We start from the raw sequence: 18,585 nt of genomic DNA, 5'->3' as shown, positions 1-18,585 counted from the left end.
TTGAGTTCAAGAATACTCCCTTACCTATGAATTTATAATTTTAATAATCAATCATTTATCCTAATTTTTATTCTTAATTAATAATTTAATATATATCTTTTAATGATATATACTATAAAACAAGGTACTAAAACAAATTAGATAAGTTTGAATTTCAAATTATGATAATAATTGTGGTAAAAGCAATAAAAATTCAGTAAAAAAAGTGATTTGGTTTGACTTTTTAAAAATATTATATGGCACTAATTTATTTCTATTTTTGCATTTAAAAATATGAATAAAATAACATTGATACAATTAAAAAATAATCATAACTAAATTACAATTGACATCTATTCCTTTTAAGTTCAAATTGAAGATTTTGTTTTTGTTTAAAAAAGGTAAGAGAAGGTTGAGTGATAACGAAAATAAGGCTTTCTCCAAGTTGTTCTCCGTCGTCTTTGGTAGAGGATAAGGCTAATAAGAAGGTTCGTATGAGAACTAACCAATCTTATGATGCGGATCAGATTATGGTAATGGAGGATTTTGAAAGTCCCAAAGGGATTGATAGACAGACTACTGATTGAATGTCTTTTAAAGACATGTTAGTTGGATCTACAAAATCATTGGGCAGCGTTTTGCAAGGAAAAGTGGATTATGATTTATAGCTTCTGGAGGGTGATGTTACCATTGGAACGAAGGATGGATTACCATTGATTATGTAACAGCCTATTTCCAATGGTATTGGAAACAGTGGTTTCGGGACCACAATTCTGACGAGTGAATTATTATTTTAATATTTATTCAATGTATATGGGATTATATTAAGGTCGTATTAAAGTTTCGTTAAGAAATTTTGATGTTTAAATGGTTAATTAAGTAAAAAGAACTAAATCGTAAAAGGTGTAAAAGTTGAAATCTATTAGTTTAAAAAAGCTAAATGGACATGGAAAGGAAATTTAAAGGATCTAGATAGTAAATATACCATTCTTAATGTTAGTGGACATTTATGGGTAAGATTTTGTTAATTTTTAAGTTAATAACTTAGGTTAAAATGGTAAATTAATAAATAAACTTAAACTAAATAAAACATAATTTGTTTCATCTTCCTCACTTAGTCTCTCCACCAAAAATTAAAGAAGGAAATAGCCATTTTTAGGGCTTGAAGGTTTGACTAGCTTAGGTGCTTGTATGGTATGTGATTTCGATCTTGTTTTTAATGATTTTTATATTTTCAAGTTTGTTTTAGCTTAAAATTTAGCTAGCCCGGAGGTTAATTTGCAAAACTGTTAAAGGTGGAGGGACTTGTGATCGATTTTTTGAATTTTTTATGTTATTTGATAGATTATTAACTTTGGTTGTTAAATAAACATGTTTTATTATGTGATTTTTTTTATGAAATTGTAAATAAGGACTAAATCGTTGAAAGCGTAAATTCATGGGTTTTATTGTGAACTGTTGATAATTATGGGTTATTACAAGGTCTCTTGTATCTATGGTTAATATGGATTTAGGTTAAAATTGTTAAATTTCAAATTATGAGCTTAAGGACTAAACTGTGAAAAGTTAAAATGTTAGGGGTAATTTTGTAATTTTTCATAAACATGAATTGTGGATTAAATTGAATGCTAGAAGTACTTAATTGAATGAAATTATCTATTTAGATTAAGATAAACAACAACCAGACTTAAATCGAGGAAAAGCTAAAGCTTCGGATTAGTTTCGGATTCTACTTCTACAACATTAGTTATCGAGGTAAGTTCGTATGAACTATAATCATATTAATGTTAGTTAAATTGACTAATTGCTATGTTATGTTAATATAAATGGACTTGAAATTGTAAATGTGTCGACGTATGAATAATTGACGGATAACGAGTCTCGTTTGAACCTTAAGAATTTTTAGGATGCAAATGACATGTCATTTGGGATTTCATGTTTCGAGTGCTAGTCTTGAATGTCCTACTGATGGCTGAGGTCTTGCATTTGTTGCGGATTCTCCATAGCTCGTGTGAGCAGTATCGTTTAGCTAACATTCTAACCCACTGCTCGTGTGAGCAGGCCCATTCCATAGCTCATTTGAGCATTATTGAAAAGGAAATGTTACGGTTATATGGAAAGGCACACTATGTGTGTGAGTATTCCCGAGTATCTGATGCAATTCTAGATGGTTCAACTGGTAAGAAAAGGAAATGAAATGGTAAATATGCAAATGGAATGAATCGTGATCTTATGAAAAGATTGATGAGTTAAATAATGTATTTATATATGAAAATCTACTTATCTTATGATTGAATTCATTTGTATCATGGACAAGTATACTAACTTATGAGTTTGATGATGTTGTATATGTAACAACCCTTTTTCAGTGAGATTGAAACACTAGTTTCAGGACCATAGATTCGATGTGAAAATATTTATTTTATTATTATTTTAATGTCTATGTATGTTAGTAGTGTCGTATAAAAATTTTGTTAAGAAATATTGTCGTTTGCATGCTTAATTTGGTAAAAAGAACTCAATCGTAAAAGATGTAAAGGTATAGTTCCATTAGTTAAAGGTACCAAATGGCTATATAATTGTAATGTAAGAGGACTTATGTGGTAATTAGACCATTTTGATTGCTAGTGGACTTATGTGGACATTAAATATGTGATTTTAAGTTAATAATAAAGGTTAAAAATGTAATTTAATAAATAATCTAAAGTAAAATAAAGAATAACAAAAGTTGTCCTCTTTAACTCATCTCTCTCACCAAAAATAAGGAAGAACAACACCATTGAAGGGTGCTTGAAGGTTCGGCTATTTCATCCTTGCATGTGAGTGAATTTTGGTTCCATTTTTAATGATTTTTATATTTTCGGGATCGTTGTAACTTAATCTAGCTAGCCTAGGGACTAATTTTCAAAATTGTTAAAGGGTTAGGGTTTTTTCCATGAATGTGTTTGTGTGATTTTTGAAGTTTAATGAAAGAAAATGAATCTTTTTTGTTAAATAAACAACTTTTGTAAAGCGATTTTTGATAAAACTATCATTTAGGGACTATTATGTAAAAGTAGTAAAATATCTTGATAAAATTGTGAATTGATGTTTTGTTTGGGTTGATATGAGTTCCTAGGTAAATCAGCTAGCATGGTATATCAATGAAATTGCATGAATTTCAATTTATAAGCTTAAGGACGAAATTGTAAAGAAATTAAAATAATAGGGGCAAAAGCATAATTTTGCAAAAGTATGAATTTTGGACTGAATTGAATAGAATGAATATTAAATGGATTAAATTTGCTAATTTAGATCAAGTTAAGCCTCGTACGGATCTAGATTGAGGGAAAGATAAAGTCTCGGATTAGTGGTCCTATTTCGTCGTCTTTGTATTCGAGGTAAGTTCATGTGTTTAAATAGCGTTCTAATGTTATTAAAAATGCTATTATGTTCTTCATCATATCATGTTACGACAGAAATTCAACGATATTTCGACGACTATCAAGCCCCGTTTGAACCTTATGAATATATAATATACAAATGACATGTCATTAGGGTTACCATGTTTCAGGTGCTGGTTTTGAATGTCCTACCAATAGCTGAGTTTCGGCATTTGTTGCAGATACTCATCAGCTTGTGTGAGTAGCATCGTGTAGCTACATTTTGACCGTCAGCTTGTATTAGCAGACTCATTTATGGCTCGAGTGAGCATTGATGTAAAGGAAAAGGAAAAAGAAAAGGAATGGTTTCAACCATATGTTAGCACACTTTGTGTGAGCTTCCTGCATATCCAATATTATTCTAAGTGGTTCAACGGGAATGTAAAGGGAAGGATCAATAAGGGTTCTAATTGATTATAATATGAATTTATGGAAAGGTATGAATTGTTGATGACCAAAGTATGTTTAACCATGTTTATGGAAAGTATGAATTCAAATGTGTTATGTTCATGAAACCTATCTTACCATGTGATGATTTTGTTAAGTTATGTAATTATGTGTTTAATCACTAACTTGTGTTGTTGATGATGCTTAGGCTTGTGTCAACCTATGTTGGATTGATTCATGTTTATTTTATAAGATTATGCATTGAAATGGTAAACTATGTTCATGATTTACGAACTTACTAAGCATTATATGCTTATGATATTTTTCTTTCCTATGTTTTATAGATTATCGAAAGCTCGATCGATTTAGAAGCTTGTCGGAGACCTATCGTACTATCTAGAGATTATATTTTTAGATTTTGATGTTTTAGTTATGGTTATGATGACATGTACAGGTAGACTTGTGTCTAATATTTAGTTGATGGTTATGACATTTAATGTTGCTTTGAATTTGTGGTACTTATGGTATTTTGATGCCTTGATGGCTGAATATTAATATTACTAGGTTGATGCATGTTCTGAATGACCAAATTTGGTATGTGTTAGTATGTTTATAATGTGGCCAAGTTGGGTTACACTTTGAGGTAATTATGAACTATTTGTGTTGGCATAAATGTGGTCAAATATGGTAAGTTTGGTATGGAAATAAATAGTTGTGTATGGTTGGATTATGAATAAATATGCACATGTTTAGATAAGTTTGATAAATTGTGATTAAGGAATCTTTTGGCATATTGGTTGTATGGATATTTGGTATAGAGATTTGGTCATTTTATGCATGTATTGGACATGATTTAGGGTCTTGATTTTATGTGCAAATGGCTTGTAGGTATGTGCTTGAATTGGGTGAAAGAAATAGCTTGAATTTGGCCTATTTCTTGTCCACATGGCCTCAGACACGGGTATGTGTCTCCGCCGTGTGTGACACACGGTCATGCGACATGATTGTGTGTCTTTTGTAGGTTTTAAAAGGTTACAAGTCAGGCAGTTACACGGCCTAGCACACGGCCTGGCACACGGGCGTGTAAGGCTATTTTGTGAGTTACATGGCCTGGCACACGGGCGTGTGGCTTGGATTATGCATGTGTTTTTAAGGCCTCGAGGGCTCGAATAAGGGACGATATGCATGTGTTTGAATGGATTATGTTATGATTTATGAAATGTTTGGAAATGATTGGTTTTAAGTTACGTACTTATAGCAATGCTCCGTAACCCTATTCCAGTGACAGATATGGGTTAGGGGTGTTACAGTATAGGCTTATACTAAGCTTATGACATTGGTAATGATTTTATGCGTAACCTATGAATTGTGTTAATGAAATGGTAAATTATGTTTAAGTTTATACGAGCTTACTAAGCACTCGTTGCTTTCATAATTATTTTCCTTTGTTTTATAGATTATCGGAGGCTCGATCGGTTGGAAGCTCGTCAGAGACCTATCACACTATCCAACAATCATTTCGGTAGTTTTAAAGTATTTTGGCCAAGGTTAATAATAACATGTATAAGATCTTTGTAATATTATTTCTTGAATGTGTAATGGATGTTTTAGTATGTTTAAGCTTTTGAAGTTATGTTTGATTTGGTGAACTTCAATACCTTACCAAGTTATGTCATTTTGGTCATGTATATGTGGTTGTATATAAGGCTCTTTTGGTATGTTTGTGATGGCTTGTAAATGGTCATTTGTGGTATCATGTGGTAGATAATTAAACTAGGTTTTATGCTTGGAATATGACAATATTGACTTGTTTTGGTAAATGATGTTTTGATACAATTGTAGTACTTTTGAATGGCATATTGGTTAGATGAATTGAGATGTTTAAAATGGCATGTTTAGGTGTGTTTAAATGATGTTTAAATCCCTTGAATGTGTGCTCAAATGATATGGTTGGATGGATTTGGTTTGGCCTTGAAATGACATGTTTTTATGGTCAATTTATGGATCACACGGCCTGGGACACGAGCTGTCACACAGCCATGTGGCACATACGGCCTGGCAACACGGGCTGTCACACAGCCGTGTGTCATTTGAAATTTCTTAGTGTTTTAAGTCAGTGAGTTACACGACCTAGCATATGGTTGTGTGTGGCAACTCAGAGAGTTACACGGGCTGGCACATGGTCGTGTGACCCTACTCAGTGAGTTACACGGGTAAGGACACGGATTGGGACACAGCCGTGTGTCCCTTTGTTCGAATGTTAGACGGCCTAGGCTACGTCACACGGCCGTGTAACCCCTGTTTTCACATTTTTGTATCTTTTTCTTAAAACTTCTATTTTGTTTCAAATTAGTCTCGAATTGCTTTTAAGTTATTTTTAGGGCCTCGAAGGCTCGATTTAGGGACCAAATGCTTATGTTTGATATGTTTTGAATGAGATTAATTTATTTAATGTTATAATGATAAATTTCTTTTGATTGATCAGTAATTTTTAGTAACCTTAATCCGACGACGGAGACGGGTTAAGGGTGTTACGGATTAGGTTATCTGATCGGGTTCATTAGGCTTTGTATAAGAGTATGGCTCGAACAATGGTGGTTAAGCTTTTGGGATGGGAAATTAGGATTCATACTTTATCTAATAGAATCTACCACCTTCGGAAGCCATCAACACCCGTTAGTATTATGGACTTAGAGAATGATTATTTTCTAGTGAAATTTCAAAAGGTAATGGATTATATACGGGCCCTTTTGGAAAGACCATGGATTGTGTTTGAGCAATACCTAACGATTCAACCATGGTCGTAATTTTTCTTTACTTCTCAACCATACCCATCAAATGTGGTCGTCTAGATACATCTCCTTGGTATTTTGGGATTCATGTATCAATAGAGTGTTTTAACGAAGAGTGGGGAAATGGTTGGAAATGTCATTAAATTGGATGATCATACTAGTAATGCACAAAGAGGTCGTTTTGTCCGCATGGCCATCCTCATTGATCTTAAGAAACCATTGATTTCTAAAATCAAAGTGGATGGGTATATTCAAAGGGTAGAATATGAATTCCCACCTAATGTGTGTTTTTTATGTGGTTGTTATGGACATATGAAAGCTTTATGTAGTTTTGTCTCGAGACAGGAAGGTAAAAAGGTAAGAAATTGACTTTATTTGTAGATCGTAGAAAATTAAATTATGTTAATAAGGGTGTTGAAAATGAAAAATACGAGCCATAGATGTTAGTTGATCGCCAGAGTAAGAGGAATAAACCGAAACAAAGCGACGATCGTGAAGCAAAGAAATGGGCAGATTTGTCGAGATCCAAGTTTTAATATTTTTGCAAGATTTATAAGAAAATAATAGAGAGTTAATTCGGGACCCTAATCCTATTAATTCAACTAATTTAAAACGCAAAGGGGTTGCCATTTATAACAACCCCCTAAGAGAAGACTTTTTAACGAAAAAAAGGCCTTTGACATGGGTGTTGTTATTTCCAATTCAGGTTTGGATGTTGGACAGGTTAATGGATCTTGGTTGAACGAAAAAAAGTGGGTGTTTGCATTATGACCCATCAGAATTTGAAGGAATTCAAGCCATCTATAACAATCCCTAGGCCAACCATTTTGTCAATCGACTCACCAAATGGATCCACTAGTGGAGTAGGCCCAAACGCTGGTCCTTCAGCGTCCAAAGTTCAGGTTCATGATGGTGGGGAAATTTCAAAGCTGTCAGTGGAAGAAAACCTAGGTGAGGTCCATGTTCTGTCAACGAATGGGAAATTTCCTATCATGGTAGAGAAGATTAGAATTACTACTCTAAACTCATAATCCCATTCGGTAGTCAACTTTGTTGAAAACTGAAATCCTAATAGTTCTAGAGATATTGTGAATTCTTGAAATAAATTATAGGAGTTAGAAGAACTCCATAATAGCTGTTTCTTCTCGAAATTGGGTAAGCAAAAAAGGGATAAGAAAACAATTAATATTCTTAAAGGAAAAGGGAGCAGATTTAAGATTAAGGCCCCGAGTCGCGTACCAGTAGTTGAAGCCATGAACATGGTTGCGAACAAAATTGGAAATGAAGTTTCGAAGGCTAATTTGGGTTGTAATCATGGGAGTATATCACCAAGTAAATAATGGCGCCAATCTGGAGGGTTGAAGTAAGTCTAGTTTTATTCTCTTCTTTAAATTGGGATGTTACCGAATTTATTTGCTTGGGATTGTCAAGGCTGCGCGGATCCTAAATTTGTGAGGATTGTAAAAAATTATTTTGTTGAGTTTAAAGTTGATGTTGTTGCTTTTCTTATGACTAGAATCAACGGGACAAAGGTTGATGGTATTATTGCGAAAATTGGGATGGATCGTTCACATCGGATTGAAGCTCAAAGCTTTGCTGGGGGTGTATGGGTTTGTTGGAGCAATAATGTTTAGATTAATATTCTCATGAATGATCCACAATTTGTCCACTGTCGTTTGAAAATGGTAAAGGGTTCCTCGGATATACTGGTGACTTTTGTTTATGGGTTTCCTGATAAGTAGAGGTGCAAGATTTTATGGGATAAACTTAATATTCTTGCTAAGTCTGTAGTTAAACCCTGGGTTTTGCTTGGTGATTTCAATTTTGTTATATTTCCAGAGGAAAAGAGAAGGGGTCTCCCTATTTATTCCGAGTGCAAATTATTTTATAATTTTGTGCAGAATAATGAGTTGAGGGATATTGGCTTTAAGGGACCCCAATTTACTTGTAGAAGAGGGGGGATCTTTGAGAGGCTTGACAAGGTCATTGGAAATAGTATTTGGTGTCAGGCTTTCCCAAAGGCGACTGTGCTCCACTTCCCTCATTTAAAATCATATCATAGACTTATATTATTATCATTAAATTCCATCAAAAAAGTTTGAGTTGATAGGCCTTCTCGTTTCCAAGACCCTTGGGTTAGTCATCCATCGTTTTCACAATTTGTTCATGAAAATTAGAGTAATGGGGTGGATTTAGTTGGTAATATTAGGACTATCACTATGAAACTAAAAAATTGGAACTTAGAGGTTTTTGGTCATATTGTTAGAAGAAAGAGCTTGCTTGCTCTTCGCATCGATAAGGTCCAAGCTGCTTTAGACCAGAAGTGTTCTAGATTTCTTATGGATCTTGAATGTAAGTTGCATGTTGAGTGCGGAAAGTTCATTGATAAGGAAGAATTATTTTAGAAACAAAAATCGAGAGTGGATTGGATCTATTTTGGTGACCGAAATACGAAATTCTTCCATAATAGAGCACTTGTTAGGCAAAATTCTGAAAGGATTTTTGCTTTAAAGGTTGGGGGTCAATGGTGTTGTGACAGTGAAGCCCTTCAAAAGGAAGCGGTCAGGTACTTCTCTTCTCTGTACTCTTTGGATGATCAAACTCTAGGCAGATTCCCTTTATACGGTTGTTTTTCGGCTTTGGATTCTACATATTTGGATGTTCTAGGGGTGGATGTGTCTAATGAGGAAATTAGAAGTGCATTATTTAGTATAGGTTCCTTAAAGGCTCTAGGTCTATATGGTATTCATGCTTTATTCTATCAAATTCAATAGGAAACGGTTGGTGCAGATATGTGTAATTGGGTGTATGGAGTTTTCTCTGAGCGGCTTATCATTAGTAGCATCAACAAGACTTTTCTGGTGCTTTTTCCCAAATCTAAGGCTCCTGAATATCTGGCTCAGTTTCGACCAATTAGCATTTGTAACGTTATTTACAAGATTGTTACTAGAGTTATTGTGAATCAATTTAAGCAAATTGCCCTTCAATTATCGCCTATAATCAAGTTAGTTTTGTGGTTGGGAGGTAGATTATAGATAATATTACTATTTCCCAGGAGGTTACTTGATGTGTACAAAAAAAGGGAAGAAAAGATAGATGGCCATTAAAGTGGATTTGGAGAAAGCCTATAATAGAATACGGTGGGATTTTATTGAAGATACTTTATCGGATGTTGGTTTTCCTTCGAAGATGTTTAGGATCATAATGGATTGTATTACAATGATATCCATGCAGATTTTGTAGAATGGGAAGCCTTCGGTTAATTTCTGTTCGAGGAGGGGTATTAGATAAGGGTGCCTGATTTCTCCTTATATCTTTGTGTTATGTATGGAGAAGTTGGGTCAATTTATTCATAAAAGAGTGGAAGATAAAATTTGGAAACCAATTGTACGGGTAAGAATGGTCCTTCATTATTTCACCTATTTTTTGCTAAAGATCTTTTCTTATTTGCAGAAGTGGATGTTGATCAAGCAAGGATTATAAAGGATGTCCTTAACACTTTTGGAGCTACCTCGGGCCATTAAGTCAATGGCCTTAAAACTAATGTATTCTTTTCCAGTAATATTGGTTCCAACTATGCTAATGTTATTTATAGTGTTCTTGGTTTTCAGCAGACTGACAATTTGGGGATATATTTGGAATTTCCTTTTTTTAACCGATGAATAATGATGAATACCTTCAGATTCATTGTAGACAAGGTCAGACGAAAGCTAGATAATTGGGATGCCAAAACGCTTTCTGTGGTGGGACGAGTAACTTTAGCTCAGTCAATTTTGTTATCAATTCCCAATTATTTTATGCAAGCTGTGAAAATCTCATCTAGCATTTGTGTAAAAATTGAGAAGATTTCCCCGAGATTTATATTGGGAAATTTTGAAGCTAATCAGAAATCGTCTTTGGCAAGGTAGAGGGATTGATGTTAACCTCTGCCTAATAGGGGATTAGGTATTCGATGCCGTAAAGAACATAATGAGTCATTTATGCTTAAGTTGGGATTTAACCTCCTAACTAATGAGCAAGCTTTGTGGGTAAGGTACTCTAATCTAAGTATAAAATATTGAAAGAATACCCTGAGGATATTTCCCGAAGGAAATATTCTTTCATTTGGAGATCTTTTGCGAAGGTCTAGCCCCTCCTGCATCAAAGTCTTCTTTGGTCAGTTAGTGATGGGAATCTCATCAAATTTTGGACTAATAATTAGATAGTAGATGTGGGCCCCTCTTATTAACCATTGTTTGGCTCATTCCTTGATTGATGAGTCTATTACACTTCGAGAGGTTGTGAATACAGATGGAAACTGGAATAGAGAGTATATGCGGTGTTTTTTGAATGAAGATATTCTATCTTATATTGGAGGTATTCTTACTCCAAATACTTTAGTAGGAACTAATGGAGTTATATCGAGTTGGGTTTCCAATGGTAAATTCAGTATTAAAGCAGCTTATGGTGTGCTTATAAAAAAACTCATTAAATCTGTCAGAGGTGAAAAGGAAGCTTGTTTGGTCTTTGAATGTTCCACAATGTGTTCATCATTTTATTTGGTTATTGTTTAAGGGACACATTTTTACTAATGCGGAACGATGTATGAGAGGCTTATTAGAAGATCCTCCATGCAAGCTTTGTAGGAATGTTGAATAATCTTGTCTTCATGTGCTACAAGATTATTATAAAGCAAAAGAAGTGTGGAAGTAGTTAATTCCCTCGAGGAGTTCGATCCGATTTTTCTTTTCTTCTTTGGAGGAATAAGTGTCTATATGTTTGATGTTGTTTTCCAGGATTCAGACTGGCCTTCTCTATTTAGGATTAATTTTTGAAGGATTTGGAAACAGAGAAATTTGTGTGTATCCCAAGGTGTTCCATTCAACATATCTACTATGATCTAGTCTTCGTGGTGGTGAGCAAGAGCCATTAAGTAGGGGCATCTCAATTTAGGGGGGAGTAATGTGAAGCAATTCAGGGACCAAAGACGGGTTCCATTGCCTACTGGGTTCTTTAAAATAAATACAAATAGTGGTCATAATCTGAATTCAGGTCTTGCTTGGTCTGTTGCAGTGGCCTGTGATGAGCATGGTAGATGGATGTGGAGACTAGGAAGAAATATTGGGAGATGTAGTGTGCTACAAGTTGAGTTTTGGGCTATTTATGATGGCCCCCAATTAGCTTAGAAGGATAAATGGGTAAACGCTATTATTGATACAAATTATTTTTTATCTATCAAAGATATTCATGGAGATTAAATAGGACATTCAAATGGAGATTTGATTTTGCATATTCAAGAACTTTGCAGTCGCAAGTAGAAAGTGCTCATAAAGCAAGTACCTATAGAGGTGAACTCTACTGTTGATACTTTAGCTGATCTGACGAAAGATTTTCCTATTGGTGCGAGAATTTTTCATGTGGCTCATCCATCGGTTGATGATCAGATATGACTTGACAGATGTTTTTGGTTATCCAACTCTAATCTTGTTAACTCGCAATTAATGCTATTTATATCTTGTTACAAAAAAAAAATCATAAATAATATGTTTCATCAAATTGCAAACAATTTCACAAAAAGTTCTAAACTTTTTTCTAGAAGTTTATTGGAATTCAATTTATTGACATTTTAGACACAATTGAATCGATAATTATAATTTATAAATACAATTAACACCAATATAATCATGTAACAAATTTATTATGTACTTAATTATTCATTCCCCAATCAGTTATATTTAATCATATATTTACTAAAGTATGGTTTAATACCATATTTAATAATAAGCTTTACTAGCACAATTTTACCAAATCTTGAATATTATGTCTTAGTTTCTTTTTTACCTTGCCTCCCTTCAAAAGCAAAAATTTCTAATCGTACAATTGGAAAACAGTAGTGTTATATTAGTATTATTAGGGTGATTTGTGAGGTGAATACTTACACCAAAATAGTTAAAGGAATCAAATTGTAAAACATAAAGAAAATTAAGTCTTTTTATTGAAAATTTTCCTTTTTAAAAATTTTGCAATATTTTATTTTTTTCAGTAATTTATAAAAATATTAACATATATATTCAAAATATTATAAATTTAACATTAATGGCTATCTAAAAAAAGAATTAGTGGCCTAAAATCTAAATTATTATTCAAAATAAAACGAAAATGATCATTATATTCAATCAAAGTTTTAAAAGTTTTATTTTGAATAATAATTTAGACCATTATATTCAGTTTTAAAAGTTTTAATTTGTAGAAATTAAAACAAATTCCAATCAAAGTTTTAAAAGTTTTAAAATCATTATATTCAGTTCATTAATTTTAATTATTATTCAATAAAATCATTAATACAATGTCACTTAAATTGATAATATTTTTTCTTTTTGTATCAATTTATAAATTTTTTGTTACTATTTTATAAAATATTAATTTTATATTAAAAATTAATTTTTTAAAATATTTGTAATACATTATTATTTTTAAAAGTCTTAATATTGATACATTGACAATGTAATTTTTTATTCCACAAGCAACCTTCAAAAATTGATACGTGTCTATATTTTTTAATATTTTACTATACTTCTATAGGACACTTGTTAACCTCTAACTCTACTTGTAAAGTTTAAAAACTCTCGTTGATAGTCTACCGAATAATTTTCCTTTTAAAATGATAATTCTTTGTTTTTACAAACTTATAACTATTTTTCATTATTTTATAAAATAATATTTTAATTGGCACACACCATCAACCCATGCATTGCACATGTATACAAATTAGTTATATATATATATATATAAAGGTCTAAAATTCAAAGCTGATATGAACATTTTATTTTATTGACACGTAAACTATTTAAGTTAATGACATGTGTAAAGTTAATTTTACATTAAGTTATCCCATTTATAACAAATTTTTTTAACTAAATTAACTTTCCTCTCACCAAAATATTTTTATAAGATTATATTTTTTTAGTAAATTATTCACCAATTAAAAAATATGTTTTACTTTTCAATAAATATTTTCTATTATTAATTGATACTAAAATCATACATAAAATATTATAAATTATTCTAATTACCACAAGAATCATTTCCAAATTATTTTTAAAACAAATATACAATAACGTATTATACACACCCAAAAAAAATTTTTAACTCAATCTTTTCAACTAAGAATATTAATCAATATAAGTTTGTCCGTTTAAGCTTGTCTTAGATTTTTCTCTCTTTATTCTTTTGTTTCTTTTTCTTTCAAAGTCGGCGACAAGAAGCATAAACAGAAATTGTTTTGGGGTTAAAAATTCTTTAATGATTAAAAGTATACTGCGTCAGAAAGGAATTCGTATAGCGTAATCAATGTAAGAAGATTTAGCAAGGCTCAATATTGAGGATGAGGAGGAAGATCTTTTTTTAGGGCTAGAAGAGGATGTTGAAAGCGTTGATGAGTATGATTTTTTTCGTGCGGGAAGAATCTTAACTGATAGCATTGTACACTTTTTCTCAATGCGAAATACCCTTGCTGGGTTATGGCATCCATTAGAAGGGGTTACAATTACAGAAGTTGAAAACAAATGAGTGTTATTTTGGTTCTATAATATGATCATATGATCGACTTGAATAGGGTTTTGAATGGGACGCCTTGGCTTTTTAATAGGCATCTGGTTATCCTCCACCAATTAATGAAAGGAGAGGACCAGGTAAAAGTCCCTCTTTTTCATACGAAGTTTTGGGTGTAAATCCATAACTTCCCAACAGGGTTCACGTCAAGAGGAATAGCACAATACTTGGGAAATTTTATTGGGGAATTCATTGATTATGACGCTATAGCAATAACAAGGGGAATAAAAAGATTTATGCGTATTAGGGTAAGATTGGATGTTTGGCTCCCACTAAAAAGGAAGAAGCGTATAATTCATGGAAAGAGTAATTCTTCATATGCGATTTTCCAATATGAAAAGCTACATTTGTTCTGCTTTCTATGTGAACCACTAGGACATGGAGAAAGCTTTTGCCCAATAAAATTAACCTTGGGATTGTAGGAGGTAGAGTTTGGGAGGCATAGTTTACTAAGAGCTCTGTCAAGAAGGGCGACTACAATAATGAGTAGATGGTTGAAGGAAGATCCAAAAGAAGAGGGTAAGACATATATGGACGTGGAAGATAGGAATGAGAAAAGGGACTTAAGATATAATAATACAAGGGTTTCGGGCCAAGTTAGAAAAAAAAGGATAATGATTATTCCTAATAGAGTGATCAAAATTGAAGGGGGAACTGATGAAGAACGAAGTCGAAGGCAAGAAATAGGGCTAGAGTACATTAGTTCAAATGAGGTGAATTAGGAGCTGGAAGAAAGACCGATGGGAATAGTGGAAGGAAAGAAGAGACAAATGGTACAACTAACGGATTACATAAAGGATAATGTCCTAATGGATGCAGAGTTAGATAATGATATATTGACGATCGCTTTAGAGTAGGCCGATCGGTCACAATAAAAACCTTAAGTTGGAATGTTCGTGGCCTGGGGCAACCATGAACAGTTAGAAGTCTCAAACATAAGTTGAGACAAGCTCAGCCTCAGCTTTTGTTTCTTATTAAAACAAAGGTAAGCATGAGAAGAATGGAAAGAATAAGAAGTAAGTGTGGATATGTGAACAAGATTAACGTAGGTGCTGAAGGTTCGAGAGGAGGTCTATCTTTAGGATAGAAGGAAAATTTGAATGTCACTCTTAAGAGTTTCTCAAAATCGCATATTAACGTTGAAGTTACTGAAGAGAGTGAAGAGGTGTGTGGAGATTTACAAGTTTTTATGGTTCTCATGTTGAACAATTGAGAAAAGAGACATGGAATTTACTTGAAAAGTTAAAACAAAGTAATTGAATACCATGGTTGGTTATGGGTGATTTTAATGAAGAGATTTATTCCTTTGAGAAAAAGAGGGGTCGTATGCGATAAAGATAGGTAGATGGTTGCCTTTAGGGACACATTAGAAGATTGTGATCTAAATGATCTGGGGTGTTCATGGCAATGGTTTACATGGGAAAGGGGGAGACTACCGAAAAATAACATTAGGGAAAGGCTAGATAGAGGAGTTACAAATTTTGCATGGTGGGAGCTTTTCCCAAGATATTTGGTAGCCAATCTTAGCCATAGCTTTTCGGATCATTGCCCAGTTTTAGTGGATACTGGGCAAGGAAGAAATGAGAGGTTATTACAAGGTGACATTCCTTTTAGGTTTGATACGAATTGGATTTTGGAAGAGGATTTTGAAGATCAGGTTAAGAAAAGATGGGATGCAAGCGGGGAAGAGCTTTTAAATAAACTTGTCGATTTTGGGAAATCACTTAAAGAATAGGCAAAAATTAAAAGAGGGCTTCGAACCAAAAGAAAGGAGGATTTGAATTTTAAGCTAAGCGAGCTAAATGAAGAAGAACTAGATAAAGAAAATTTGGCAGAGATTACCGAGGTAAAGTTAGATTTAAATATGGAAGTGGACAATGAAGAATTGTATTGAGAGCAAAGGGCAATAGTGAATTGGCTTCAAATGGGAGATTGCAATACAACGTTTTTCCACAGTTTTGCCTCATACCATAAAAGAAGCAATACAATAAAAGGTTTAGAAGATGGGAATGGGACATGGATAAATGGTGATGAAAGATTAGTTGAGTTGGCATCTAACCATTTCAAATAATTGTTTACATCAAAACTTATCCAAACCAATGATAGATTATTTGCTGAGGTACAACCATGCATATTAGACTGTTTAAACAAAGAGTTAACAACAAGATTCAAGGAAAAAGTAGTGGAAGCCCTAAAATCAATTGCCCCACTCAAAGCATCAGGAAAGGATGGATACCTAACTTTGTTTTTTTTTTTTCAAAAGCTTTGGTACATTATGGGAAATGAGATTACCAAATTTTTCCTTGAAGTTTTGAATGAACAAAGGGATATGGAAGAAATTAATAAAACAAGCATAGTGCTTATCCTAAAAGTAACTACTCCGAAGAATTTGAGACAATTCCGACTGGTTAACCTTTGTAATGTTCTATATAAATTCATCTTAAAAATTGTGGTTAATAGGTTTAGGAGAGTTTTTAATTTTTTTTCATTGAGGAAACATAAGGAGCTTTTGTTCCCGGTAGACAGATAACTGACAACATATTAGTGGCATACGAAGTTTTACATTCTTTTAAAAAGAAGAAAGAAAGTGGAGTCGGTTCTTTTACTCTAAAGCTAGATATGAGTAAGGCTTATGATAGGGTGGAATGGAGCTTTATGAAAATAATGATGAGAAGATTAGGTTTTTGCAATGAATGGATATCTTTAATTTTGATATATGTAAAGGGTGTCTCCTGTTTGGTAAGTCTGAATGGAATTCAAGGAGTGGATTTTAAGCCATTTTGGGGGCTCAGACAAGGAGACCCTCTAAGCCCATATCTTTTTATTATCTATGAAGAAGGCTTCTCTACCTTAATAAGCATTGCAAAAAGGGAGGGAAGAATTAGTGGAGCAAGAATAGGAAGAGGTAATTTATTGATGACAGTATTTTATTTGGAGAGGCGTCGTTAGAGGGAGCTCATGCAATCAAATTAGTGGTAAAAAAGTATGAGGAGGCTTCAAGTCAGCTCGTTAATTTCGACAAATCACTTATATATATTTTAGTAACAACGTAGAGGAATAATTACGATACCATGTAGGAAACGTGCTGGGTGTGCAAACCTTAAACAACCTAAAAAGGTATCTTGGGCTACCAACTATGGTGGGTAGATGAAAAAGAACGATTTTGTTGATATTAAGGAAAAATTTATTAAGAAGATGAAAAATTAGAGTGTACGTAATTTATCAATTTAGGGAAAAGAAGTTTTCATTAAATCTGTTTTACAAGCCATACCGATTTATGCAATACAGTGTTTTAAGTTTCTTGTTTCGTTATGTCATGAACTGGAAAATCTGAAGTGCAGATTCTAGTGGAGAAATTTAAAATTAAATAAAGGTATTCACTGGTGTAATTGGAGTGCTATGTGTATGCCAAAAGCGCGAGGGGGGATTGGGTTTAGGGAGCTGTCAAATTTTAACATAGCCCTGTTAGCAAAACATGGATGGAAACTAGCCAATCATCCTAATTGTCTGTTTGCATAAGTTATGAAGGTAAGATATTATCCTCAAGAGGAGTTTATGAGTGCAAATCTAGGGTCTTACCCTTCTTTTACTTGGCGCAAAATCTAGGATGCTCGTAGCTTGCTGGAAAAGGGAACAGGTTGGAAATAGGGAACGGGGCATCAGTGAATATCTGGAATGACACATGGTTACCGGACCTAGAGAGGGCAGAATAAAGTGTCAAAATATTAACATTAACTATACAATTGTTGTTGATTTAAGTAATTGGGAAACAGCTACCTGGAAAAATGATGTTATCAAAAGGCTTTTTAGTGAAGAGGAAATAGGAAGGATTTTATCAATCCCACTAATCAATAGCAGGCAGACAGACGAAGAAATCTGGAAGGGTGATAACATTGGGTCTATACAGGTAGAAGTGGGTATAAATGACTTCTTACAAATGGTACAAACAAGCTAGGGAACAATAGTACAACTCAAACCGAAGATACAAGCAATTACTTTACAAAATTATGGAATCTTAAAATTCTTAGCAAAATCAGAATTAACCTATGGAAGATTACAAAAGAGTTCATGCCTACATTGGGTAATCTAAAAGCAAGAGGCCTCATTGAGAATGTGATTTACCCAGCTTGCAACAAGGCAGAAGAGACCGTGCCTCATCTGTTCAGAGATTGCATGTTTACAAAACAGGTCCTGCAAAAGTTAGGAATAACTCATTCGTCCACAGATTAGGAGCAATGATGGAAGCAGTGGTGGTTAGTAACAAAATTTGATAATAAAAATTCACATGAGTGTTTAATGCTAGCAATATGTTTTTGGGCAATATGGTATAATAGAAATAAAGTTTACCACGAAGGAATTAGAGAAAAATACAAGAGGTAGCAGGAGTTATTAATGCGTATAAAATGGAGTTAAAA

The 18,585-nt window shown here is 33.3% G+C and overlaps 1 protein-coding gene and 1 long non-coding RNA gene across 2 annotated transcripts; both read left to right on the top strand.

Moving 5' to 3' along the window:
• Window positions 1-7,449: 7,449 nt before the first annotated feature.
• Window positions 7,450-12,125, top strand: LOC121223039 (uncharacterized). The gene is made up of 2 exons (XR_005920384.1): window positions 7,450-7,943; window positions 8,097-12,125. It is a non-coding gene; the product is annotated as an uncharacterized lncRNA (long non-coding RNA).
• A 3,390-nt stretch (window positions 12,126-15,515) lies between these two features.
• LOC121223166 (uncharacterized) lies at window positions 15,516-15,905 on the top strand. The gene has a single exon (XM_041104259.1). It carries the CDS (start codon window positions 15,516-15,518, stop codon window positions 15,903-15,905), a length of 390 nt encoding a protein of 129 aa, XP_040960193.1.
• Window positions 15,906-18,585: the final 2,680 nt, after the last annotated feature.

The sequence above is a fragment of the Gossypium hirsutum genome, chromosome D11 (genome assembly GCF_007990345.1).
Source record: "Gossypium hirsutum isolate 1008001.06 chromosome D11, Gossypium_hirsutum_v2.1, whole genome shotgun sequence".
In the NCBI taxonomy this organism is placed as follows: Eukaryota; Viridiplantae; Streptophyta; class Magnoliopsida; order Malvales; family Malvaceae; genus Gossypium; species Gossypium hirsutum.
The sequence above is the reverse complement of the archived record's forward strand: the minus strand, read 5'-3'. Positions and strand labels throughout refer to the sequence as shown.